Below are 20,773 nucleotides of genomic sequence, written 5' to 3' on the forward strand. Positions count from 1 at the left end.
TGTTTCATAGCTAGGCTAAGAGGAGTCTGAGTTATGGAAAACCCAACTCACCAGGTTAACACATTGCTTTTTAGCAGCGTTTATTTTCTGGTTTCCCTTTATATGAGAATATTTTATAAAAAAGATTAGCCAATAAGAAATATTAAAACAGAATATCAGCTACTTTATATACAATCTACATTTCACCATTAATAGGGCAACAAAAATGAAATTTGTATAAGAAAAAATTTGTCACCTTTTTCTGAGTAACTTTTATTCCATAGTACTGTTTTTGCTTGCTCAGCTGATGTGATACAATTTTGGGTACATAACGATGTTTTGATATTCGGTGATCACAAGACATTGGTATGTCATGTGACCACTGCTGCCAATCAGTGGTTGCTGATCAACAGCAGCGCTCATAGTTCTCTCAGACGGAAAGGAAAGGTTTTAGACAAAGTGGGGCCCTAATGCTAACATATTACACCATCACACAAACATTTCAGTTGTATTTACATGTGCTGAGTTCAGGCCGTTAAACGAGAGAGATCAACAATATGGAAGTCATTCAACACTTCTTTCCGGCCTCTTTACACCAGATGAGGAAAAATGATGGGTAGAGAACGATCACTAGTACATTAATCTGTCCCCATACAGTATCATGTTATCAGCAGCATATCTGCCGTTTTCACAGGGCGATGTGCTGCTGAGAAAAATGATTTTTCTTTCGGCATAAACAATCCAATCACTCAATCAATAGGCAGCATTATGCTTGTTTAGTATAATGCATTATAGTCCTCCACATAGTATAATGCACCCCAAAGTCCTCCGTATAATATATTGCATCCCACAGTCCTCTATATAGTATAATGCACCCCATAGTCCTCCATATAGTATAATACACACCCTACAGTGCTCCATGCAGTATAATACACACTACATAGTCCTCCATACAGTATAATACACACCCCATAGCATTCCACGTAGTATAATACACACCCCAGAGTCTTTCATACAGTATAATGCACACCCCATAGTCCTCCATATAGTATAATACACACCACATAGTCCTTCATACAGTATAATGCGCACCCCATAGTCCTATACATAGTATAATACACATCCCATAGTGCTCCTCATAGGATTTTTTTTCTATATAATAATTACAGCATATTTGCACAATGCAATCTATCTGGCAATTATTTTGTATGATAAATTCAGTTATTGTGTTAATCATGTGATCAGTGGAGAGCTTGTAAAAACTTCTGTTTTCAGTACTTTTTCCTGTTAAAATGAGATCTTTTACAGAAATAATATTTTAATTAATAATTAATAAATTTGTTTTTCTTAAAAAAAAAAAATTTCTTGTCACTTCAAAATATTTTTTTGCTTTTCTGAATGAGATGTTTTATGCAAAAAAAATAGGTAGTAAGTATATGGAACCTGCATTATACTTTATCAAGGACTATCTGTACCCATCATTCTTCCTCAGCCAAAGAAAAGAGACCAGGAAACAAGTGTCGAATGACTTCAGTATTGTCGATCACACTCATTTAACGGCCTGAACTCAGCTCATGTAAATACAACAGAAATGTTTCTGTGTGATGGTGTAATATGTGAGCATTTGGGGCCCCACTTTAACCCCTCTCTGCCATCTGACGTACTATCCCATCCATGGGACCCGGGCCCCTTTGCCCATGGACGGGATAGTACGTCATAGCGATCAGCGGCGCTCACAGGGGTAGCGCAGCTGATCGCGGCTGGGTGTCAGCTGATTATTACAGCTGACACCCGGCACTATGTGTCAGGGGCGGTCATGGACCGCACCCGACACGTTAACCCCTGGCACACTGCGATCAAACACGATCGCAGTGTACCGGGGGTTTAGGGAAGCATCGGCAGGGAGGGGGCTCCTTCTGTGCTTCCCTGCAGGTCCCCAGATCCAAAATGGCAGCGGGGACCTTCGGTGGTCTGCAGGGAGCCGGCTTCCTCATGCCTGCAAAGAGCCAGCATGAGGAAGCCTCCAGCACTGCCTGTGACAGATCAGCGATCTGTCACATGACACTTATGTCCCCCCTGGGATAGTATAATAAAAAATAAAAAAAAAGTGTAAAAATAATTTATAAAAAAAAATCGCTAAATAAATAAAAAAAAAAATATTCCCCAATAAATTCATTTTTTGGAAATAAAAAACAAAACAAAATAAAAGTACACATATTTGGCATCGCCACCTCCATAACGACCTGCCCTATAAAACTGTCCCATTAGTTAACCCCTTTAGTGAACCCCTTAAAAAATAAAAATAAAAAACAAAGCAAAAAATAATGCTTTATTATCATACCACCGAACAAAAAGTGCAATAACGCGCGATCAAGAAGACGGATGTAAATAGCCATGATACCGATGAAAACGTCATCTTGTCCAGCAAAAAACAAGCCACCATACAGCATCATCAGTGAAAAAATAAATAAGTTATAGCTCGCAGAATAAAGCGATGCAAAAATAATTATTTTTTATATAAAATTGTTTTCATTGCATAAAAGCGCATAAACATTAAAAAAATGACATAAATGAGGTATCGCTGTAATCGCACTGACCCGAAGAATAAAACTGCCTTATCAATTTTACCACACGCGGAACGGTTTAAACGCACCCCCCAAAAGAAATTCTTCAAATGCTGGTTTTTGTTCATTCTGCGTCCCAAAAATCAGAATAAAAAGCGATCAAAAAATGTCACGTGCCCGAAAATGGTATCAATAAAAACGTCAACTTGTCCCGCAAAAAATAAGACCTCACATGACTCGGTGGGTCAAAATATGGAAAAATTCTAGCTCTCAAAATGTGATGGTTCAAAAACTATTTTTACAATAAAAAGCGACTTTTAGCGAAAGTTGCCAAACATAAAAACCCGCCATAAATAGTAAACCAAACCCCCCCTTTATCACCACCTTAGTTAGGGAAAAATAATAAAATTAAAAAAAGTATTTATTTCCATTTTCCCGTTAGGGTTAGGGTTAGGGCTGGGTTAGGGTTAAGGGTTAGGGCTGAGATTAGGGTTAGGGGTGTGTTAGGGGTGTGTTGGGGTTAGGGTTGGAGTTAGAATTGGGGGGTTTCCACTGTTTGGGCACATCAGGTGCTCTCCAAACGCAACATGGCGTCTGATCTCAATTCCAGACAATCCTGCGTTGAAAAAGTCAAACGGTGCTCCTTCCCTTCCAAGGTCATCCATGCGCCCAAACAGTGTTTTACCCCCACATATGGGGTATCAGCCTACTCAGGACAAATTGTAGAACAACTTTTGGGGTCCAATTTCTCCTGTTAACCTTAGAAAAATAAAAAATTGGGGGCAAAAATATCATTTTTGTGGAAAAAATATGATTTTTTTTATTTTCACGCCCGGGCGTTATAAACTTTTGTGAAGCACTTGGGGGTTCAAAGTGCTCACCACCCATCTAGATAAGTTCCGTGGGGGGTCTAGTTTTCAAAATGGGGTCACTTGTGGGGAGTTTCAACAGTTTAGGCACATCAGGGGCTCTCCAAACGCGACATGACACCCGCAGACCATTCCATCAAAGTCTGCATTCCAAAACGTCACTACTTCCCTTCCGAGCCCTGACGTGTGCCCATACAGTAATTTTCTCCCACATACGGGGTATCAGCGTACTCAGGACAAATTGAAAAACAACTTTTGAGGTCCAATTTCTCCTGTTACCCTTGGGAAAATAAAAAAATTGGGGACTAAGGCTACTTTCACATTTCAGTTTTTTAAATCCGCCGGATCATCTGTTTAGGCCGGAGACGGTGCAGGAGAGGGAGAGGGAGAGAGAGTCTTCGGGCATGCGCTCTGCAAAAAAGCGGTCCGGCGCTGTCAAAAAACGTTGCAGGGAACATTTTTGCAGATGCCGGACAGGCATTTTTTGCCGTATCTGGCAAAAGCCGGACGAGCCGCATAGCCTTCAGGCGCAATGCGGTGACAATGAAACTCTATGGGAAAGAAGCCGGATCGGGTTTTTACAGATTTTGGCGCATCACGCCTGATGCTTAAAACCGGAAATGTGAAAGTAGCCTAAAAGATCATGTTTGTGGAAAAAATATGATTTATTTATTTTGACGCCCGGGCGTTATAAACTTCTGTGAAGCCCTGGGAGGTTCAAAGTTCTCACCACACATCTAGATAAGCTCCTTGGGGGGGTCTAGTTTCCAAATTGGTGTCATTTGTGGGGGGGTTTCCACTGTTTTGGCACATCAGGGGCTTTCCAAACGCGACATGGCTTCCGATCTCAATTCCAGCCATAAAAGTCAAATGGCGCTGCTTCCCTTCCGAGCTCTGCCATGCGCCCAAATAGTCATTTACACCCACATATGGGGTATCAGCGTACTCAGGACAAATTGCACAATAACTTTTGGGGTCCTATTACCCTTAGAAACATAAAAATTGGGGTGAAAAGATCATTTTTGTGGAAAAAATATGATTTTTTAATTGTACGGCTGTACGTTATAAACTTCTGTGAAGCCCTTGTGGGTTCAAAGTTCTCACCACATAGCTAGATAAGTTCCTTGGAGGGTCTAGTTTCCAAAATGGGGTCACTTGTGGGGGGTTTCCACTGTTCAGGCACATCAGGGGCTCTCCAAACGTGACATGGCGTCCGATCTGAATTCCAGCCAATTTTGCATTGAAAAAGTCAAACGGCGCTCCTTCCCTTCTGAGCTCTGTCATGCGCCAAAACAATGGTTCCCCCCCACATATCAGGTATCGGCGTACTCAGGAGAAATTGCACAATAACTTTTGCAGTCCAATTTCTCCTGTTGCCCTTGGTAAAATAAAAAAATTGGACCTGAAGAAATTTTTTTGTGAAAAAAAGTTAAATGTTCATTTTTTTTTTTTTAAACATTCAAAAAATTTCTGTGAAGCACCTGAAGGGTTAATAAACTTCTTGAATGTGGTTTTGAGCACCTTGCAGGGTGCAGTTTTTAGAATGGTGTCACTTTTGGGTATTTTCGGGTATTTTCTATCATACAGACCCCTCAAAGTGACTTCAAATGTGATGTGGTCCGTAAAAATAAAATGGTGCTGTAAAAATGAGAAATCGCTGGCCAACTTTTAACCCTTATAACTTCCTAACGAAAAAAAATTTTGGTTCCAAAATTGAGCTGATGTAAAGTAAACATATGTGAAATGTCACTTAGTAAGTTTTTTGTGTGCCATATCTCTGTGATTTAAGGGCATAAAAATTCAAAGTTGGAAAATTGCAAAATTTTGAAAAATTTTCGCCAAATTTCCATTTTTTTCACAAATAAACGCAAGTTATTTGAATGAAATTTTACCACTAAGATGAAGTACAATATGTCGCGAGAAAACAGTGTCAGAATCACCGGGATCCATGGAAGCATTTCAGAGTTATTACCTCATAAAGAGACAGTGGTCAGAATTATAAAAATTGGCCCGGTCATGAACGTGCAAACCACCCTTGGTGGTGAAGGGGTTAAACTGTTGCCCAGGGCCCCACGTTGTCTAAAACTGGCCTTGGGTACCTTACATATACTGTGTGTGTGTGCATGTACCTCATTTATACTTTGTATCATGGACTGGTTCATCCACACTATGTTGATCTAAAGCACGCATTTTTTGCTTTTACTTTGTTTTCTTATATTTTGTATTTTGTTCATCCTCCTTTACCCGTAGGGTACTGTGTACATCCAAGGGGAGCATATTGTACTCTATATGTGATGGTATTGTAGACTTACATGCTGCACAGGTTACTCACTGGTTTGTGCATTTAACTACTATGTAACCTAATATATCCCATATGGCACATATTGCGTATTCTGTATACTGTTGATTTTTTTTACATCTATAGGTCAATTGGGTTTCCTGTTGTTGTACACCTTAACCATTACTCCCTATACACCTTAGGGCGTACATATAGCGAATTTCATACACTTCCTTCATATATCCTCCTTCTCCTTTTGAGCCCCACATATACCATTGGAAATAGGACACCCAAATTGGCCAATCAAGTGCTATCTGGTAGTGGTCGTCATCCTGCTTTGTATTTCGTTATATGGTTTTGGTACATGAGTGTGGGCACCTCTTAGTTTGTAGTGCTGCTTTTACCTTGTTTTTCCAATAAAATACAATTTTTACTTTTCTATAGCAATCTTTCTGTACCTTTTTTAGACCACTCGTTCATTTTTTTCCCGCTCATTTTTTTTCCCGCTCTAACCCATAAATAAATACAATATTCACCTCGCCTCCTTCCTTGCGGCAGCACGTCTCCTCACCTCAGCAGCTCCACTGCCCGGCACAGCGGGGTGTCCAATGAAGTAATCGAACCGCTGCATCAGAGGCAGAAGGGGATGATGGGAGAGGGAGCGTCACTTGACGCTTTCTCCTCCATCATTGCTTTCAACTGTATCAGTATCTATGATGCCGATACAGTTGAATGAGCAATGAAAAGGGTAGCGCTGGCACCGGGACCCCCTGACTCACGGGCCCCATAGCGCCTGCGTGGTCTGACGCTATTAGCGGCATGCCACTGTCTCCTTGGGTCCCCTGGAATATTTGGGGCCCTAGGCAGCTGCCTAGACTGCCTGCCCCTAACAGCAGTCCTGCAGACAGAAGAGTTTATCTGAGGTAAGAATGAAGGCTGCAGACAATCAGTTGCCAGTGACTGACTGCAGCAGTCACATGGCATAATGCTACATGATGAACGGAATATCAGTTCTGAAATTGCAACAGTATATGTTTTTGTATATTATCTGAGGGCGGAGGCACTTAAGCAGTTAACAAGTGGATGACTCCTTTAACCACATATTGGTTCTTCACTAGAGCCTCAACCACAGAGAACACAGATAATACTATATACTGGTAAATCATATTGAAAGGTTTTTATTGCCACCTGGTGACTGATAACGGACTTATATTATAGAACTAATGGAAATGGTTATAAAGGATGTAATGGAATTTTGTGCAATAGCACTATAAAGTCATTCTGGTAGATGAACCCCTATTTCGACCTATATACTTACCATTTCTTTATTAATCAAGAGCTTTGTTAACCAAAAGTGTTGTTTAAGGGCAATTCTAATTCTGTAAATTGATTGATATCTATATGTCTTTTTATACCATATTTATACCATTACAATTAAAGGGGTTTTTCACTTCTCTACTGTGATATAGATGATGATCTATCCTTAGAGTAAGTCATCATATCTGATCAGTGGGAGCTGACACCTGACATCCCACCAGCCCTGGCATTGGCAGGATATTTATAGTGTATAGAGTGGAACAATATAGCGCCATCACACTGTTTAGTGGCCACACTTGGGTACTGCAGATCAGCTTCTATTCCCTTGAATAGAAACCCCTCTGATTTGATGTTGATGACCTGCCTTAAGGATAGGTCATCAATATCGTAGTGGAAAACTCCTTTTATACAGTGATCTTGTAATAGGCAGAGAGGAGTCTGGCTTTTTGGTTACGTATGGTAGATATTACATTTTAAGCTGTTCCATATGTTCATATACAGTGGTAGGTGCTGACATTATCTCCCTATCTGATGAAATTTTATTGTATTTTTTTCAAATAGCTGGGAGACGGACCCCAATTATTGTGAAACGGTAAAAGAGACACCGCCATACAACGAGGGAACACGACTTATAGACCTAATAGATCTTTCAATATTGGACTTTTTCATGGGTATGATAAATTTTAAGAATATTTATCGTTCATTAAACTTTTCCATCGTCTCTTTAATATTCTTTATATCAGAAACACAGGCAGGACACACTGAGGAGCTCAGCTTTTGGAGTTAGGAGGATTTATAGAAAGTGTTCTTTTTAAGTAGTATCCATGAAACCAGTGCCCAAATTTTGCAGTTTTTGAATGTCTCATTCCAGAGTTCTGTTGGATATGGTTGTTACAGGGTACACAGTAGAATTTTTTTTTAATTAAAACTATAAATCTTCGTATTTTTTTCCCCTCACTTATATAGTGTCATTAATTCCATAGCGCTTTGCAGACATCATCATCACTGTCCCCATTGGTGCTCACACTCTAAATTCCCTATCAGTATGTCTTTGGAATGTGGGAGGAAATTGGAGTACCCAGAGGAAAACCATATAAACACGGGGATACCATACAAATGGGTCACCCTCCCAGGGCTGTGGGGTACTCGGTACCGGGCCGGTATCAGTGGGATGTGTCTGGCGGTGACCCGGACCGTGGCCCTGGGCGCCCAAGTAATAGGAAGATGAATGGTGGAATGTAGTTAAATGAATAGTTCGTGACGCCACCTGTGGTGCTCGGCAAGGGAGGAGTTAAGCCGACGCTGCATGCAGATCCGCTGGGACTGATGGGGTGGTGCAGCAATGATGTTATAGCCCTCCACAGGCAGGGCTGTTGTCCCAGGGCAGTGTAAATATGGAGACACTTAGATGTTGTAGTGTTTGGCGCAGGGGATGTAGCAGTGCCAGGCGAACGGACGCAGGAAGGAATGGAGGACACCAGGGAATGTAGTTCCAAAGCTTTACTCACAGTCTGTAGTGCCCGCTTCTGTGCCGTGTCCACCGGGTCAGGGACTCAGTCAACCTCCAAGCAAGATGGAATGCTCCCTTCCACACCCCGCCAACTTATGTGCCTTTTCTGAACATCTCCTCTATAGCGCCTTTAAGTGTGAAGATCTCCTAGTACTGTGTTACACTGAAGTTCCTCCTGACAGATGTTCCCAAGAACTCTACTGGCACGGCAGACAGCTGTAGCCTGCTTAAGGGACTCTCTGCTCCTAAGTCCCGGCTCTCTATCCATGTTGCTGTTGTGCCCTCAAGTCTTAGATGGGAGTAGTGCATTTACAGCCCACTATTCCACCGGTGTCTGCTGCAGAACCATTAGTGTCCATACAACCTCGGGGACCGGGCCCCGGCCTTGCGCTTAGAACGTCTAGGCAGGGTTCTTCCTCTAACCCACGTCCTCTGTGTTCCCTTTTACTCCTACGTTCCGTACTTGTCTTTCCCTTCTATGGAAGCTCAGGCTTCAGTTCAATGTCCTTCTCCTTCTTTCCTTTCCCGTGCCAGCTGGCTCAGGTCACTGAGGCAGCTGCAGCACTCCTTCCTCCATCCCTCTTCCAGGGATCCCCACTCCTCACAAGTGGCTTCCTCTCTCCTACTCCACCTCTGAACTCAACTGACCTGCACTCTATCCTGGAACTGTCCCGCTCTTATATACAGATTCTGAACTCCACCCACCTCCCAGCACGTCTAGTGTTCCAAGCAGGGAACCACCAAAGGTGCTCTGCTTCTCTCTAAGCAAGGAGCCGCAATGTGGTTTTGCTGAACTACTCTATTGAGTGGGTTGCGAGTGTTGGAGCGTGGTCAGGCGCCTCCAACTTACCTGGATGGTGGGGCACCACACCTTAGGAGAAGGTGCAGTACCTCTGTGGTGACTGAGCCTCAGGGACCCCACACAAACTCCTTGCAGATGTTGTCCTTGGTGGGATTTGAACCCAGGACCCCAGCGCTGCAAAGCTGCAGTGCTAACCACTGAGCAACCATTTGTTATCACTTTTCTCACTGTTGATGGGTTAAAAATTCCATTTTGTACTTCTAATTTGCCATCTACAGTACTCTTCTAGGCCTATGTGTCATGCCTTGGTATTCTATCTGGCAGTCCTGTGGTCTTCTGTCAGTGTCTCTGTCTGCAGAGCCACAGCAGTTTGTCACTGTCCGGGTGCTGATTACTTTTTGCCTTTGTCTATTCTTGACGGACAGCAGGTGTTTTTCATTGCAATTTTGCCTGTCCTATCACACTAAATAACACATGTTGTCCATAAGTATTCAATATGCCCATAAAACGTGGGCTGCACTTTACATAGGAATATACTAAAAAAAAAACATATTTGCTACTGATATAACCATGTACAAAAATAGAAGTGACCAACAACAGTTTTACATTTATAAAAACATAACATTTATTAGATGAATAGATAAAATCATTTAAATTTTCAGAAAAAGGTGCTGGAATAGGAGATAAAGGTAAAAATAATCAATAAGTAGCAGCCAAATAAGCAATGTTATTTGACTCTAATTCCATTATAAATTATGTAACACCCAAAAATAAATAAGAATAATAAGGTGCTGATTGTAGTCAAAATCCGATTTACTTCAGGTCTATCCTGATTAGAAAAATAAGCAATATCAAAAAAAGAAAAAATGCTGTTATGGTATTCAACCACTAGATGGCATTTGGTTCAAGCAGAAATTTGTAGGCACAACACAACTGTGATCAAAAGTCAGATTTCCTCCGTTAGACTACATTGTATATGACATCTTTGTTGCAATATATTCATTTTTTGTGTCTAAGAAAATAATATAGAGGGAAAAGTACCCAGTGTTTAGACAAATATTTAAACAGTGGAGCTGAGAAACATGATATACCTGGGATTTGCTGCAATACCAAGTTGTTCGCGCACCTATACCCTCCTGGCCCCAACGCGTGCATTTCGCCCTGCTTCTCTGATCTTCTGTCGGCGTCTCTGTTCCCTGAACCACAGCAGTTTCTGTAGATGTCCAGGTGCTGATTACTTTTTGATTCTTCTTGTCGGACGACAGGTGTTTTTCATTTGCTATATAGCCTGTCCTATCACACTGCAGAAGCTTCTGTGGCACCCTAGGAGTCCGGTTGCCACAGTGGCATTGCCTCCCTCACAGGGGGGTGATGACATGCCTGGAAGCAAGGAGGGATTCCCTGACCAGATAACACTTACATCCAACACTTTTCCTGACTCCAAACCAGAAGGAAGAGCTCTAAACCCAGTTTCAGGGGAGCTTCTCTATCAGTTCTGGCCTGGAGGCGGGGGGAGTCAGTCAGTGTCTGGGACTGAGAGAGACAGGGTCTGAGTGAAGAGAGGAAAGAGGAGATGTGAAAGAGAACCTGGGGAGTCGAGCTGTGACCAAGCTCACCCCAGAGTACAGCGCTAGAAGCCGGACGCCAGAGTCTGTGGCTGACTGGTACAACAGTCCCAGCAGCTAAATCCTGAGGGCAGGGGATTGCAGGTCTCCTGGCCCAGCAAACACCCGAAGGCACAGCAGCAGACCAGAGCCACCACAAAGGAGTGACACCTGCAATAGGCTCAAGCTGCCTGCCATATGGGCAAGTACTTCAAAACAATACAGAACAGAGGACTGAGCATAGCTTTAGGCAACAAGGGCCTCAGAGGACAGCGCAGTAAGGAGGCCTCAAAACCCATCTGGCTTAGTGGATCCTAAGTTGCTTCCAGGCTCCCTGGACCTCCATTGTCATCTGTAACTAGGGCCCCGGTCTGCACTTCAAAGCACACCAAGTGTGGAAACTGCACTCTCCTGTGTCCTCGGAGTTATTTAATGCACCATCCACCCTGCAGTACATCCATCATCACCATCTTTAACAATATAATTGCCCTGGGACTAAGCTCTACCTGTGGAGAGCTGTATCAACTCTGCTGCATCACCATCAGCCTCAGCGGTCTCTTTAAGCAATGTTGGCCATCCTTGGCCAAGTACCACAGGTACGAATCATCTCTTACAAACTTTATTTCCCCTTAAATTATCATTTTTCATTGGACACCCAGGGCCACGGACCGGGTCACTGCTGCCGTGACACATCCCCTTAAGAACCAGCCCGGTACCGAGTATCCCCACGGCCCTGGTGGGCAGTCCACTTCTATTTAAACCTACCCCCTGCTGGTCCTCTCTGCTGGTGATAGTCTTTAGTGCATTCTGCTTGGACTTCTAGGCCTACTTCTGAGTATCTAGGCCAGTCAGATAAGTTTACTGCTGGGGTTTATTTCTTACTATACACTCTCCCTCGATTCCTTAGGAGGTATGTGATTCATTCAACGGCCTTTTAGTCTTTTTAGGAAGCCAGGTTCAAGTTGTCTTTCCTAGTTTTACCTTCAGGGCTTATCCAGTTGAGCTGAAGCCGCTAGCTCTTACGTTACTGGATACTATAATCTGTACAGGAACCGGGTGGTGTTTGTGCAGTTTTTTCTTAGTTCTACCCTTTATCTCCATGTTTACTGCCACGTGTGCATAACATTATCACCAGTCCATTACATTTTTGTGTGTGCTGAGATTATGGATGCCTTGGCCACGCAGCTACTGTACACTCCCTATTAGAGATGGGCGAATCCGAACAGTCGGGTCCATACCGAACTACTGATAGTCGGGCACGGACCCGGAACACAAATTTCACCAGGAAGTCTGTTTTACTGTTCAGGTTTAGCATCCCGAACACCTGGTGTTTCTCATGCTGTCATCTGCACAACAGCTAGAGAAACACCGGCGGCTCTCATCAACAATAAGATTAATGCCAGTGGTCAAAGAGACGCGGTTTACATGCTGTCAAATGACAACATGAGCCCGCAGCTGTGACCTGAGGTAAAACGTTTACCTCAAGTCACTGGCGTTGCATGATAGATCTACTACTCCCATGAGCCTACGCCTGCTGCCACTAATAACAGCAAGAGCAGGTGGCGGCTGATGAGAGTATTCATCAGCCAGCACCTTCACGCTAAACAAATGATTTAAAAAAAAAAAAGCAGCATGGGTTCCCCTTTATTTTTGATAACCATCCCTCAGCGGATGACTGCGGATGACGTGCATTAAAAAAAACGCATTACTGGTTATGGAAACACAAGCGTACGCAACGACAAGAATTTACATAAGACATGACCATTGGGTGTGGCTTGTGTAAATTCAAAAATTCACCAGGAAAATATCACTTGCCTATCATCTGCAACCGCAAACGCATGCATGCGTTTGCCTGAGTTTTTGCATGCACTTGTGGTTGCGGACGATACGCTGCGGACTCAACTGCAAATGTGAACCTAGCCTTAAATATACGCAACAGGTGAATTTTAGAAAACTTATATAGGACTGTCCAAAATGAAAATTATTCAGTATAAAAAAGCTGAAAAAATCATAAAAAAAAATTGGAACATTTCTCTATATAAAACTGTATTTAGGATTGTATGTATTGTATAATGTTTTGTTTATTTCAAAAGGAAACCAAGATCGCCATCACTATGAGACATTTGAAAAATTTGGAAACAACACTTTCCTCTTGCATCTGGATAATGGGAGAGGGTAAGATGAGAAAGCTGGAACCTAAACTCCCAGGGTGTAAACTGAACAAAGTGTAATATCTCAAGAATTTGGCCTATTATTAGAAGCAGGAGAAGGCAATTCTCACCTAAGGTAGTTAGGGATGCAACTTTCAAGGATCCAAGAAAAACTCTTCCTCTTCTTTCTATGCTTTTATCTGGCTGCCACAAGAGCTAATAACACATGATTGGTGGAGGAGCCAAGTTTTGGTCCCTCATCAATCTGATGTTGATGAGCTACACTGAGAATGGGTCATCAACATTGGATGTCCAATTTGTAGACTTATTGTGTTACCCTAAATATACATTTGCATTTGTGTTCTTCATGGTTTACCATACATTTTGAAATATTACATCTATTTTAGGGTAATTGTGTGTTTTTATTTATAGCATTTACTTTTATGGTTATCTCTCAAATGTAAAAAAGAAACTACTGGAGGATGTCACATTACAGTATATCCCATTGATTGCAAACACCAGACTCTAATTTAATCCTCAAATTATCTGCTAATCCTAAAGTTTCACATACTTTTGGCACTCACAAACAAGTGATAATGGATCAATTTCCTCATTTAAAAAAAAATGACAAAGTATAATATTTATTTCTAATTTCTCTTATTTGGTTAATGATCATTCCTCCCGTGCTTTCCCTATGATAATGTTCCCCCAATGTGCCTTCGTATAATGACCCCGACCCCAACAATTGAGCCTTATAATAATGAACCACAGTGCCTCTTTATTATAATAATGCCCTACGCAGGGGCATACATAGAAATCATGGGGCTCCAGATCAAAAGTCCTATTAAGGCACATAGGCGGAATCACAGACATACCTCCAAACTTTTAAAGACTGGGAGAGGGACATGTATTGCAATACTTATACAGATATGTTGTCCCTGCTGAAGCACCATAGTTTTCCCACCTATGACAAAATTCCTTCCATGGCCCCCCATAGAGTATGATGCCCCTAAAAATGCCCCCCTGACATCCCCTGCGTGGTGCTGGCCTCCAACACACCAGAAACCTGGAAGCTGCCTTCAGTCTGCCGGATTAGCTGGTGGATGAGTGAGACGATGCTTTCTAGTCATGAGAGAGAGCTACTGACCAAAAACTGGGATCACCACAATGAATCACAAGAAATATCAAATTTTTTTTTTTTTTTTTTGCTTTCTGTTTTGCCAAGGACAACCATACTGTTAACAATGTTATGATCAATGTGGACTACTTAGTTGCTGCTTCCTGAGCCGCAGAGGTTGGCACCCTAACCTTACATAATGCTGTCTCCGCTCAATGTAGTCTAAGTCCTATTATACTCTAATAAGGCACCTAAAGGCTAAAAAAGGAAAAATAGAAATAAATTCTTATCCTATTGATAATTCTATGAGAATAACCAACAGGGCATCATACAGTATATAATCATAGACAGAATATACCTCCATAATATAAAAAGGAGTACATGTTTGCAAAACCATGTTACCGCCTCGACACGCTTCCCACAGGTCTTCCATGTGGAATACATTAAACTTTTAAATTTGTATGTATTAAGAAAAATGCAGTATAAACAGTGTTTGTGAATGCAAAAACTGCATGCAGTCAACCACAGTTTTTGATTGTGTCAATCCTGTGCGACAACTGCACTGTCTGGCCTTATCCTGCAAGTCTGGACATCGCGGTTTGTACTCGGAAATCTGCCTGGAAGTGAGAAACAGCCAATGGTGGTCAATGCTGTAAAATTGCAAGTAATGAGAGGATGTCTGTACTTTTCTCTCTTAGATTTGGGCGTCACTCATACGATGACCTCTCTATTCTCGCCCCTCTTCAGCAGTGCTGCAGGTGAGTCGTACTAAAACTTACTATAGACTTTACGCTTAGTTTATTTTCTTGTCGTCTGGACACGTGGCAGAAACGTGCTGTGGCCTTTAAGTCCAGGTTTTCAAATGACAAATCCTTAAGGGAATGCAGAAGCAACAAAGCAATGTTTGTTCAAATATCATCCACTTCACTACTAGTAATGCGCTTTGGATGTTTTTCATGCAGAAAGTCTGCAGATCTTTTAAGCTGGAGCATGCCACTCCTGCTGCGAATTGGTAAGGGATCTGTTTTCCTATTGAGGGTAACAGGGAAGACTAAATTGTTTAAAATAATGCTGAATCCTGAGAACACAATAATAGTATCATAACTGCACAATGAATGTCCTAAAGAAGGGCAAAAATGAGCTGTAAAAGCCACACAAATATATGCATACATACAGTATATATGTAGTAGAAAAATCATAAATATATATACACACACGGTCAAAATTGTTGGTACCCCTCGTTTAATGACAGAAAAACCCACAATGGTCACAGAAATAACTTGAATCTGACTAAAGTAATAATAAATCAAAAATCTTTGAAAATGAACTAATGAAAGTCAGGCATTGCTTTTTAACCATGCCTCCACAGAATTTTTTAAAAAATAAAACTCATGAAATAGGCTTGGACAGAAATGATGGTACCCTTAACCTTTTCAGGCAATCACTGCAATCAAACTATTCCTGTAACTGTCAATGAGACTTCTGCACCTCTCCACAGGTATTTTGGCCCACTCCTGAAGAACAAACGTCTCCAGTTGTCTCGTGTTTGAAGGTTGCCTTTTCCAGACGATATGTTTCAGCTCTTTCCAAAGATGCGCAACAGGATTTAGGTCAGGGCTCATAGAAGGCACTTCAGAATAGTCCAATGTTTTCCTCTTAACCATTCTTGGGTGTTTTTAGCTGTGTGTTTTGGCTCATTATCCTGTTGTAAGACCAATGACCTGCGACTGAGACCAAACTTTCTGACACTGGGCAACACATTTCTCTCTAGAATCCCTTGATAGTCCTGTGTACCCTGCACAGATTCTAGACACCCTGTGCCAGATGAAGCAAAGCAGCCCCAGAACATAACAGAGCCTCTTCCATGTTTCACAGTAGGGACAGTGTTCTTTTCTTGATATGCTTCAATTTTCCATCTGTGAACATAGAGCTGATGTGCCTTGCCAAAAAGTTCCATTTTTGTCTCATCTGTCCATAGGACATTCTCCCAGAATCTTTGTGGCTTGTCAACATATAGTTTGACAAATTCCAGTCTGGCTTTTTTATGATTTTTTTTTTTCCAATAATGGTGTCCTCGGTTGTCTCCCATGAAGTCCACTTTGGCTCATACGACGGATCGTGAGATCTGACACTGATGTTCCTTGAGCTTGAAGTTCACCTTTAATCTGTTTAGAAGTTTTTCTGGGCTCTTTTGTTACCGTTAGTGTAATCTGTGTTAGGCATCGGGTTCCTGTTGCTGCACAGCAGGAATCCCGAGCTTTGCCTTCAGCGGTCTCCCATTCCTCTCCGGCCGCAGTGGAGCCTGCTCAGCGGACTCGTCGATCCCAGCGCTCTGCTCACACCAGCATTAAACAAAAAGCAAAAAACACAAATATAACTAAAAAATAAAAAAAAAAAAAATAAAAAAAATTTTTTATTCACACCAGCATTGTAGATTTGGTCCAGCTATAGCAACTCATGCTGGTCAGCAGTGAACGGACTCCAGGAAATAAGTCCTCCTTTTGGTCCACTGAGCATGCCCGTGGGACGATCTCTCATTGGAGATTGGAGGTCACATGTTCAGGTCCTTCTCCAGCTCGGATTGGACCATCAGGAAGGTCCCGGAAGGACGCTGCTATAAAAGGTTCGCATGACTGCCCCGCAATGCACCATGATAGACATAGAGTCTTTTGCTTTAGTGGTATGTCTGATGATGGATGTATGATTCTGGTGACTGACTCATTAAGATCCCCCTCCTCGGTTGTGTATGAATTAGGGCCTTAGGCTACTTTCACACTTGCGTTTTTTGGCGCTGCGCACCGTGCGCAGTGCAAACGCACATAAAAAATGCATCATACTTTTTTTGCGGTTTTGCGTGCGTTTTTTTTAAAAAACCGCATGCTTTTTTTGCGCTGACGTGCGCATTACCATGCGCACGTCAGTGCACCCATAGACTATAATGGGTGGTTGGGTGAAAAAAACACATTGCGTGCGAATGCGTTTTTTGGGGACAAGTCGGACGCACAAAAAATGCAACAGAGTGCATTTTGTGCGCCCGAGCGCACACTACAAAAAACCGCATGCGCATACAAACGCGTACAAACGCATGTGTATGCGCACCCATGTAAAGAATAGGAAAAAAACGCATGCATTTTTTTGCGCAAAAAAATGCAAGTGTGAAACCAGCCTTAGAGTTAGTCTCTGCATCTAGCACTAGTACTGCTTAGCGCCGCAGTGCAGTTAGCTCTGGTTCCATTTGCGCCAGTGAGCGCCAGACAGTGCAGACACAACTCCGCAGTTACCGCAGCGGCTATCTGTACGGCGCCGTGCGCAGTTACTAGCGCTTTCCAGCACTGTTCTCACGCTGGTTAGTGGCGACCGTCAGGGTAAGTCGTAGCATCCGCTCTATGCGGGTTACTACTCCCAGTCGTGTCCTGTGAAGATTAACAGGTCACGGTTATATGCCGGCTAGTGCGGGCTCTTGTGAGGTAACAGAGTCCGCTCTTGCAAGCACCAGGTCAGTGGTTACCCGCCGGTGCCCAGCTTCCACCTGTTATATCATGTCTGTCATTGTCTAGCAGCAGTTTCCATCGCTGCACAGTGGACCCCAGGCTGCAAATGCATCTCATTAACATCTTTATTATTTGGTGCGTTCCGCCAGCCTAACATTATCATAGCGCCAGGGTCTCGCTAGCAATGGCGGACGATCAGCATCTGCAGAGATATACCCAGTAGATGGAGGGCAGGTTGACGGCCCTTGAGCGGTCAACCTCAGCTGCGGATGTCACTGCAGTCGCTGCTCAGGCAGTCACAGAGGCTGTCTCCCGCGCCTCCACTTCCATCCCTGTCCCGACATTGTCCCGTCTTCCACTGCCCGATATGTTCTCGGGTGACAGCACCTCCTGCCGGGGTTTCGTGAGCCAGTGCTCTATTCAGCTTGAGCTGCTGGCTACGCGTTTTCCCTCAGAACAGACGAAGGTGGGATTCATTATCTCCATCCTGTCGGGCAGGGATCTAGAGTGGGCAACTCCCCTGTGGGAGCGTGGTGACCACAGAGTCCCGCCCAGTTCCTGGTATCCCTGAAACAGGTCTTTCTGGGGCCACAGATCACACACAATACCGCTCTCCAGTTGTTGGCACTGGTGCAAGGATCCTCCTTGGTCAGCCATTATGCAGTCCGGTTTCGGACACTGGCTTCCGAGTTGGAATGGCATGACAAGGCGCTTATACCAGTTTTCTGTAGGGGTTTGGTGGAACACGTCAAGGACGCTCTGGCCGCCAGGGATGTTCCACTTTTTCTGGAGGAGCTTATCACCATCTCCACCCGTATAGATCTCCGTTTCACGGAGCGGGGGTTGGAGCGCTCCCAGTCCAGATTGAGGGTTAGGTTGGCTCCAACCTTCTCTAAACTCCCAGAACCTCCCGATCGGGCGATCGAGCCTTCAGAGGCCATGGAGGTGTCTCGCACAGGCTCCAAGTCTCGATCGGTGCGTGCCCCCGTGCTTTGTTTCCAATGTCGACAGCCTGGTCACCTGGCTAACAGGTGCCCACAGCGGTCGGGAAATGCCAGCGATAAGTGGTTATCGGAGGAGGCCTACTAGACACTGAAACTTTCTCCTCCAAGCTGTCCTTTAAAGGGACGCTAGAGCGTGGTTCTTCCACCTTGGTGGTAGAGGCTTGCGTGGACTCCGGGGCGGAGGGCAATGTTATGTCTTCAACCTTCGTCCAACGGCATGCAGTCCCATTGGTTTTGCTACCTCACCCCGTTACCATCAGGGTGGTGAATGGCTCGACACTACCCTCACAAATCACACATCAGACTGCTCCTCTTAGGCTCTCGCTGTCTCCGTCCCACCACGAGACCTTGTCTCTCCTCATTATGCCCGAGGGCATCGATCAGGTTCTCCTAGGAGTTCCCTGTTTTGCGTTGCCACTCCCCTCACATAGAGTGGTCCTCGGGGAGAATTCTTGGCTGGAGCAAGTTCTGTGAGGGTAGATGCGTGAGGGAGTGCGTTCAGGTAGCTGCCACTGAGGTCCCCGCGGATCTCTCCTCGCTCCCTAAGCACTATCAACAGTATGCGGACGTATTCTCCAAAAAGGCAGCAGAGACTCTTCCGCCGCATCGCCCCTATGACTGTCCTATAGACCTTTTGCCATGTGCGGAGCCTCTTCGGGGTCGCATGTATCCCCTGTGTCTCCCAGAGACGGAGGCCATGTGACAATATATCGGGGAGAATCTGGCAAGAGGGTTCATTAGGAAGTCTGTGTCACCAGCAGGTGTGGGATTCTTCTTCATGCAGAAGAGTGGAGAGCTGCGCCCTTGTATTGATTACAGGGGTCTTAACGCCATAACCGTTAAGAACAAATACCCTCTGCCTCTGATATCAGAGCTGTTCGATAAGTTGCATGGAGCGAGGATCTTCTCCAATCTAGATCTACGAGGGGCCTATAACCTGATAAGTATTTGTGAGGGGGACGAATGTAAGACAGCCTTTAACACCAGGGATGGCCATTACGAGTATCTGGTCATGCCATTCGGCCTCTGTAATGCCCCAGCCGTCTTCCAAGACTTTGTAAATGATGTCTTCCGAGACATGCTCTCCACCTCAGTGGTGGTCTATCTGGATGACATCCTTATCTTCTCTCCAGATTTGGACTCCCACTGGAGAGACGTTTGCAAGGTCTTCGACCGCTTGCGAGCGAACTCCCTCTACGCCAAGATGGAGAAGTGCCAGTTTGAGCAGGAGTCCTTGCCTTTCCTGGGCTATATCATCTCGACCCTCGGTTTGGCAGGATCCATAGCCAATCTGCAGGCGGTAATGGATTGGCAAGAACCCCACTCCCTTAAGGCGGTGCAGTGCTTTTTAGGGTTTGTTAACTACTATCGCCAGTTCATTCCCCACTTCTCTACCTTGGTGGCTCACTTGGTCGCCCTCACCAAAAAGGCAGCCAATCCTAAGGTATGGTTGGAACAGGTCTCTAAGGCCTTCTCCTCCATCAAGACCCATTTTGCTGGCGCTCCTATCCTCCACCGTCCCGATGTGGATAAACCTTTTATCCTAGAAGTAGATACATCGTCCGTCGGTACTGGAGCAGTCGTTTTTCAGAAGGACGCTCAAGGTCGGAAGCATCCCTGCTTCTTCTTCTCTTAGACCTTTTCACTGGCGGAGAGGAACTATTTAATCGGGGACAGGGAGTTGCTGACAATGAAGTTGGCCTTTTCTGAGTGGAGACACCTCCTGGAGGGAGCCCATTTTCCCTTCCAGGTGTACACCAACCATAAAAACCTGGTATACCTGCAAACTGCCCAACGTCTGAATTCTCGCCAAGCCAGATGGTTGCTATTCTTCTCCCGCTTCCGTTTCACCCTTCATTATCTATCCGGTGAGAAGAACGTCCGGGCCAATGCTCTCTCTTGTTCCTAGGTGTTGTTGTAGGAGGAGTCTGAGCCTCGGCTAATCGTCCCATCCGAGAGCCTGAGGACCATGGCCCCGGTCTCTCTTGAGTTGGTGCCTCCGGGCAAGACCTTTGTCCCTCCCCGTCTGCGGCCAGAGGTTCTCTCTTGGGCTCATGCGTCCAGGATGGGTGGTCACTTTGGGATGAA

At 44.1% G+C, this 20,773-nt stretch overlaps 1 protein-coding gene across 3 annotated transcripts in view; it reads left to right on the plus strand.

The window, feature by feature from the left end:
• Nucleotides 1–20,773, plus strand: part of LOC141052268 (extracellular serine/threonine protein kinase FAM20C-like) — a 127,999-nt gene that overhangs the window by 95,487 nt on the left and 11,739 nt on the right. For 2 of the 3 annotated variants that reach the window (XM_073549449.1, XM_073549448.1), the window contains 3 exons: nt 7,569–7,678; nt 13,017–13,098; nt 14,889–14,948. In XM_073549449.1, the coding sequence (XP_073405550.1) occupies nt 7,569–7,678; nt 13,017–13,098; nt 14,889–14,948 (252 nt within the window). Of the gene's footprint in view, nt 1–7,568; nt 7,679–13,016; nt 13,099–14,888; nt 14,949–15,688; nt 15,801–20,773 lie in introns of all 3 variants that reach the window. The other variant, XR_012220771.1, reaches the window with a different exon arrangement.

Source organism: Dendrobates tinctorius, unplaced genomic scaffold (genome assembly GCF_039654945.1).
Source record: "Dendrobates tinctorius isolate UK_male_01 unplaced genomic scaffold, ASM3965494v1 ptg000159l, whole genome shotgun sequence".
Classification (NCBI taxonomy): domain Eukaryota; kingdom Metazoa; phylum Chordata; class Amphibia; order Anura; family Dendrobatidae; genus Dendrobates; species Dendrobates tinctorius.